Genomic DNA, 8,129 nt, shown 5'->3' with positions numbered 1-8,129 from the left:
TTTGAGTAAATAGAAATATTTTAAAAAAATTACAAATTTGGTTAAGTTGTGAAAGAAAACAACAAACTTGAACTATAGTCGATAAAATTTGCACCATTTTAGTAACATTCAACCAGTACAGTTCTCATGTAGATATAATAATTATTGTATATACACAATCAACTAATTGAGATAAAGTTAATTATTATTAAACATTTCAATATCTTCATTACACCATTAATCACTTGTGGGATATATTTAACTACCAAAACTACAAATTAATAATTATATTATACACATTCATTTACATTAATTCATAATCTTTTCTCCTTACTACAGTTACTCTACAACCAATTAGTGGTATTTTGTTCTTTAGAATGGGATTAGGTTAGAATGTGATTAGCTTGAAGTGATTGAAAAAAAAATGTGATAACCAAAGTGGACCTATATTTGCAGTTGCTTTTGGTATGCAAACTTGACAGCCCAACTAACCCTCCAAAAGTAGGGAAACCTCAACACAGTCACTTTCCCATTCCATATTCTTTGTATAATATATATATATATATATATATATATATATATATATATATATATATATATATATATATATATATATATATATATATATATATATATAACATACATAAATTTTTTTATATTCATTTAATATTATTTTTTCTTTATCTTTTATTTTTTGAAAAAATATAAAAATTTATTCTTATTTTACCTTTACATGTGTGTCAAATGAATGTGAAGATACGTTATCCTATCATTACTCCTCCATGAATATTCTCATTACAATTCTAACAGAAATATCATTAACCAACTCTTTCATATCACATTCATTGCACTCATTTTGTATTATCCTTTGTTTTGTTCTAATAATGTTGATGTATTAAAAAGAATTTTAATATATTTTAAAACATTAAAATCAGTATCTATATCAGTATATCTTGAAGATATGATACAGCAAAGGAACAGCACAAAAGATCCACCAGAGAATTCAAATTCTGCTCTTGCACTACATTACAATAGAATGCAATACTATACAGTATACATTTATGTGACTCTCACTATATAACCCTTTCATCTGTTTAGTAATAAGAGATATGCAGTTATATATAATGGGTGTTATTAAGTGAGACCAACTCTAACAAGAAGAGCAAGAACATCATCAAAGGGTTCTTCTTTTTTCTTGGAAAAGCATATCACTAGAGACACTAGAGAGTGATCCCTCACCAGCATTGTACCATCCTTGCTAGTGGAAGCATCTATTGTTCTTAATGGTATTAATGCCATAACAATCAACAATTATTGTTCAACTGTACTTTTCCTCTCTTTTTGTAATGTCACAGCAGCCGTAAAGTAGAAATAAATAATAAAATATAAATTATTTAGGCCCATTTAAGAAATATTTAGAGTTATGGGTTAGAGTAAAAAGTTTATTTGAATTGTTTAAAGTGGTAAAATTGATGTAGTATTATGGAGAAGAGTGAGTTTTATAGAGAATGAATTTTGACAACCTGATGGATGGAGTTGCTCAGTAGGACTTTCCCCTTATCGGTGTTAAATAAACAACTTTGAAAGTTACTGTTAATTTCATGTTTGTTATATCTCATTTCTCATTTATTGGTAGGTCCCAGAGTTGCTTTAAGTTTAAAAACTCCTTACCAACTTTTTTAATTGCATCTTGTGGCAACACTTGATGCAGTGCCTTATTTTGTTTTGTACTGTTGTAGTGCCAATTTGGTAAACTGCAACCACTAATTCTTCTGATTTGTGGTACATGTTTTGGTACACTTGCAGTGCCTTACTTTTGTTTTACAAACAGAGTTTGACATTAGTTTACACATACATTATAATAATCCATCAAGGGTTCAAAATTATTTTCATCAAAATCCATCCTGCCGAACTACATAACAAAGAAATAAAATTACTGTTAAGAGTTGGATACAAAGTTTAAGCACAACAGTTGAATTCTAATGGAGAAGAACAAGCTTAAGTTGGTCCTAGTATCCTACCAAAGCTTTTTTTGTGCATTTATAATTGGAAATATGTTAACCCAAACATCACCAAAGTTAAATTCGTCAAAGGCTTCATGAAAGATATGATAAACAGAATTGAAGTTACTCAGATTTTTAAGGACAACATGGTCAAATAAATGTTCTATATAGTAAAAGCATCATCAGATTACAGCCAACAATAAAATTTCTGTCAGTTAAAAGGATTGCAGGCAGTAAACATTGAAATAAATAACTAGTGTACAATCTCCATGTCTAGCCTTTGGCCGACCGAAAACCTTGTCGGAAACTCAAAAATGTTAAATTTGCACAGAGCACCCTATGCAGCAGAAAAGATGACAATTTGCCCCTGAAAGCATTGGGATTCATGTGCTATTTATCCAATATATGCATAAGCTGGAAATTGGACTGATGTAGAAAGAGTAAGGATGAAACTATTCTGTAGGAGCTGCGGAGTTAGCTGTGCTGCATATCTTAGTTCCACTGAGAATGTAGCCCCCAAATGCACTCATTTGCATGCATGGATGAGTTCTAGATGGAAGTACCTGTATATACATATATGAATAAATTGTTAAAGGGATGGTGTGATCTGTATTTTGTACCATAAAAATAACTTGAGTAACTGAAGGACTTCAAAAAAGTTGTATAATTTCGCAACAATGATATGAAAATGACATAAATAACGTGCGTTGTGTACCTGGTATTCACGTAGCCAAGGCTCTGATATTTGCAATCCAATGGCCATTTTCCCAAGCTGTAGATTGTGCATGCACGTTGCAAGCGGCTGCATTTTATACAACAGCGGACGAAGGAAATTTCATGAAACAATGGCGTGAAGAATTGGAGAGATCAGTTCAGAGAGATGCAAGACAACATTTTATTTCTTAAAATATTTTGGTATTCATAATATCTATATATGTCCCCGGCTACCCGGAAAAATCCGGAAAGTGATCCCTCAATATTACAGAATTAAAAGAAATCATGCCATTTAATAGAAAATATTATCATTCATGAAAACAATAAAATAAATAATAATTCATGGAAAATACCTGAAGATATTGATGATAAATTGCAAAAGGAGCAGAGTTCGCTAAAAGGGGCAAGAGATCTTTAACCACTGTCCAAGTATCCAACTCAGGTGCAGCAACAATTAGACTGTAAATGGAAAAGAAAAAAAAAGTTCATTTCCATTATTCTTTGAACAGTAAGGGACAGCTTTAAAGTCAGATACCTAGAAAAACCATTTTCCTTCCATAAGTCAATGACTTCTTTCTGCGCCCTCTCTCCAGCCTTTGGAGCTTTCCGAATAACAGGTTCAGTATTATCTGTCGCAATATCAGAAATTCCATTTTCCGACGAATGAGAGATTTCCACCATGCTGGCTGAGGCAGATATTTGATCCTGCACACATCATAACTTAACTTGTTCTAGTCTGCAAACAAGATAGAACTCATCAAGAGATCAAAGAGAGGCTACTTACATTTGACTGGCCTTCCACATTGCAAACATCATGTTGCAGAATTTGTTCAGAAGATTCTTTTGGTGATAACAAGTCGGAAATGGGAGAACGTAGAATTCTGCAACAAATAAGAGATGATGATCATAAAGCCAGAGACAAGAACAAAAACCACGTAACAGACATTCAAAACGGCCACCTAAGGTACCAGTGAACAAACAACCGGTTCAAAATCATTTGATATGATTCTCAGATAGAATCATGAAATTAATGAGTTATACGAATATAAGAGATTCATATGGTGCACGAGCATATAATATAACTATTATTTCTACTAAATTATCCAACATTATCTCTAAAGAAACCTCCATAAACTTTTCTCTCTTTATTCTGGGGCTTCATAAATTATTAAATTCAAAGAAAAAATGTGTCTAAAACTGTTCGTCTGGAATTAAAAAAAAAATAATCTTTTAATAATGTAAAAAATATCCACGTTTACAAAAGAACATCTAAAACTGTTTTTGAAAAATTAAAGCTTAAAATATGCAAGTCATTCATTCTTCTTTTAGTAACCAGTACAGCAAGACTTATAAAATAGATTATGATGATTTTAACAAATAAAAATTATTAATGCAATAAAACACATCATCTGACCTCTTGCAGATTTCATCACTTAAGTTAAATATCCTCACGATATCCATGGAACATGGTGCCTGCCCAAAATATGAGTTGCATACAAAACCGGTACCTGTAAAATATTTACATTATAACATGTCTATCACTTGCTCAGTCAAAAGATCGTTTAGAACAACAGAATATACGTATATATAAGCCAGTGAAGTGCTATTTCCTTTATGTTTACCATATTAGTAGCAATAATACGTAGTTTATTACACATTTAGGACCCGTTTGTTACAGCTTCTTTTGTGAAAGAACCATTTTCATTAATAGGGAAAAATGGCACTTAATTTAATGTATACTATACCTCCTAAACGTTCTGCCACTGCCCCAGTGAGAAGGCCACCAATCATATCAACTACGAGAATGTCAGAATTTGAAGAAACGTTAGCCATGGAAAGTAGAAGGGACAGCGTGTCTACCCGCAAAAATCTGAAGCATTAATAATTAGTCAGAAACAATATCAATCATAGATGCATCACTTCATCTACCGAACATAAACCCACCATTTTAATTCTATGAACAGCCGACTATGCATTGTAGTCATAAAGTCATAAAGTTGGGAGTTTGGTTTAATAAAAACCAGAAAATTAACAATTGTACAGCCTCTCTATTCAGTGAAACTTTAACTTTGAGATTTGCTCTCTTCTATTTCTTTTTCCGTTTGTTTTAAAACCACATACATATATCAAAGATATTTTAATACTTGTTCACAGTTTACATCTTGCTCCACAATAATAACGCAAACCAATAGACAATAAATACAAATAGTTAAACATGTGAGGAAAAAACCGAAGATAATACTCACCCAATTTTGGATGGATACTTCTTAAAATAGGCTTCGCATATACTGGAGAGAAAAAAAGACTAACTGTGAGTAATAGAGTAGAGACTCGAAATATCAAAAACTGATACAGTATACATTTAAAGATATGGCAGGCAAAATATAAGTCACAGACAACTTCATAATAGAAAAATATCCTTTTCTTGACACAATTATTTGTATAACTTTTATTGAATCAAAATAATGCTGCTTGGTCCCACCACCAGCAAACAGTTTGTAGTACAGCGACAAAAGGCATAACAGCGTAATGTATTATCATCAACAGAACAAAACTCAGGAAGTCCATATAGGATATATCTTTCAGGTATATCTCTTACATCCAAGGCCAGTGATCAATTGCACAAAAAATTATGTGAAACATTATCAATATATAATGATAAAAGCAGCAAAGAAAAATAATAATGAAAACCTTCGAGCAACAGGACGCCTCATAAGTACTTTTGGTGCATATTTCTTCTGTTTCTTAAGTCTATATTTCTCCTGCAAAAATGGCACAAGATTTACTTCAGTACCATTCCTAAAATAAAATATATACACAGACAACTTGGTCCCAAAGAGATAATACTATGATATTTTGGTCTCCAAAGGTTTACAAAGTAGTCCTCCAAACAAAGTTGCGACATGTTCAACCTACCGTTATTTGGTTATTGCTTATTTGCAAACCTTAACAGAGGAACTGAAGCAAAATACTAAACCAACATATATAATGCTATTTGTCTTACGAATGCTCACATGGAATGACATTCCCACCTACAACCATATTGGGTCCTGAAATCAGTTGTTGCAGTACCTTAAAAGAATTTTTTTGATGGCTTAAATTATCGAATCCAGTTGTTTTTGTTCAATGAAAAAAAAAACTGTTCGAGAATTTACAAAAAGATTTTCGTATATTTACTCCATAGTAAACCATGAAAGCTTCATAAGTCAAAATACCTGTGAGAATGATGTTTTCTTTTCAAATGTCGCACTATTGGCAATGAGAGCTTCAATTATTTCATTACCTCTAGCACCCTGCCTACATAAAAGATACAGGATACCTTTTCACCATCAAATCCCACAAGATTGGCAAAGAAATAATATATTGAGAGGTCATTTCAGAAAAGCAACTTGAATTACAGAAAAATGAAAGTATTTAAACTGAAACCACACTCACATTACAAGTCAAATTAAAGTCACAACCAAAATTCGCTTAATCCCGAAAAGCTATTACCAAGAACAGAAATTCAACCACGAGAAGTATGAACTCACCTTCTCATGGCTTCTATATCTTCACCAGTCAGACTTTGTGCAGTATTATTGTCAACCAAAGCACGATTGTCCCTTGACTCAACATTCACTGCACCATCTCTTACTTCATCAGCACTGTTAACATTAACTTTGTCCCTCAACTCATCATTCCCTTGACCATCTCCTATTTCCTCATCATTATTAACATTAACTGAAGTGCAAATAGAGAGAAACCACCCATGTTAGAGGAAGAGAAAACAATGGTAGAGTGCAGAAAAGTGCATCATTAACCATAAAGAATAAAATACACAAAAATAATCACAGATAACCTTAATCACTCACACTCAAATGACAGAAATAAACATACAACGGAACAATGGTAGTTTTTCTTTATGAAGAGGCAAAAAAACTATTGAAATTAGACCTGAGCACAAGGTGTTAAAACTGAACAATTAAAGTGTTACAAGAACGAGAAAAAGCTTGAGACAATGCAAAACATGGCACATTCACCCTTACATTTCATCCTTAAACTAATCCACCCGTAAAGGTATTTAAACTAATTTAAAAAACCATAACAACTCATCCCATAGGAGGCCATGTCCATACATATTTGCTTGTACTAAGTGTACTGATACAGTTGCAGTAACCATTCCAAACATCTCAAACACCTTGTACCTTTTCCACCTCCACCCACATGTCTTTACCGTCAAACCACATCCCTATAATACCGCGGCACCAAAGCTAGCTAATACGTGGCAGCTACTTAAAAAATGGTCACCGCCAAACATACATCCCATATGAACACAAGTACAAACTACAGCCTATAAAACAGAACAAAGCAATAACAAAACACAATCTAAAAATGGCAAATGAAAAATAAAGAAAACTATCTATAAACCGTAATGTAATTTTAAACTATCATCAACTAATCACAAATTGCCAAGCAAGACAAATTTACTTACTTTTACAGCAATTACCTACCTTAACAATCATACTGTGATTACCGCCTTGTTGATACTAAAAATAGTTCACTTTACATTACATAATCAGAAGTAAATGCACAGCCATAACAAATAACACTTTACTCAAAATGGGAATGGCCAAAAGTAAGTAAATGAAAAGGAACAAGAAAGAACCTTGTGCGGGAGAAAGACAAGGCCCATCGGAAGAGGTATCCACTTGAAAAACGGTACCAAAGGCACGACCAATTAAAGGTTGCAGAGAACAGTTTTTATTCCCAATTTTCAATTTCCTGGATCACCAATTTTACTAGTATTTAGAAACCAATGAATAATATTAAACACACAAAAAAAAAGAAAAAAAGGAGAAAACTAACGCTGCCGGAGAGAGACGAGCGAAAACCAGACGGTCTCCGTCGTTGATATCAAGCAAGACGCTGCAACCTTCCCAAGTGACTCTGCCATTGTTACTGTTACCTTCTCTCATCTTCTTCACAATTTTATTTATACAAATAAACTCCTAAATTGAGTGTTTCACAATGAAATTCAGTCGCACAGAGAGAGAAAGATCTAATAATATGATTCAACAACTATCTATACGTGTTCGTTGATCGTGTAGCCATTTTACTGTTTTAGTGCTAAGCGGTTTGTGTTGCGTCACAAGCATAACATAAAACCCCCTTGTCACTGAAACTAGGGTACTATTAGAATTAGAATTAGGTTTTACAAAAGCAACTACTAACCGTTGCGTTTTATGTCATGAACTTGGGTTGGGCCTTCTCTTTCCAGTAAGTTGGGCTTTTTAACTTCTGCACCGACTTTTTTAACGACGAGTTGTTATATTTTGAAGGCTTTTTTGTTTCTGTACCTCCGTAATTCTTTTCGGTTCCCCTTTTTGAATTTTTTTTTTCAAAATAAGTTATCTACAACTTTTGGAATATGATTTTCATAATAAATTTTTCAAA

General features: G+C 32.7%; 1 protein-coding gene across 1 annotated transcript; it reads right to left on the bottom strand.

Annotated features, from left to right (window-relative positions):
* Nucleotides 1–2,129: 2,129 nt before the first annotated feature.
* Nucleotides 2,130–7,879, bottom strand: LOC148204771 (eukaryotic initiation factor 3 gamma subunit family protein). The gene is made up of 13 exons (XM_088097491.1): nt 7,542–7,879; nt 7,342–7,457; nt 6,227–6,416; nt 5,912–5,993; nt 5,388–5,458; nt 4,943–4,984; nt 4,442–4,566; nt 4,111–4,204; nt 3,481–3,577; nt 3,232–3,401; nt 3,050–3,155; nt 2,698–2,784; nt 2,130–2,545 (listed from the first exon to the last, which is right to left on the bottom strand). Exons 1-13 carry the CDS (start codon nt 7,649–7,651, stop codon nt 2,435–2,437), a joined length of 1,401 nt encoding a protein of 466 aa, XP_087953617.1. The 5' UTR covers nt 7,652–7,879; the 3' UTR covers nt 2,130–2,434.
* Nucleotides 7,880–8,129: the final 250 nt, after the last annotated feature.

This window comes from Vigna umbellata, chromosome 1 (genome assembly GCF_029865625.1).
Source record: "Vigna umbellata cultivar VRB3 chromosome 1, Vumbellata_1.0, whole genome shotgun sequence".
Taxonomy (NCBI): domain Eukaryota; kingdom Viridiplantae; phylum Streptophyta; class Magnoliopsida; order Fabales; family Fabaceae; genus Vigna; species Vigna umbellata.
This window is presented reverse-complemented; position numbering and strand designations above follow the sequence as displayed.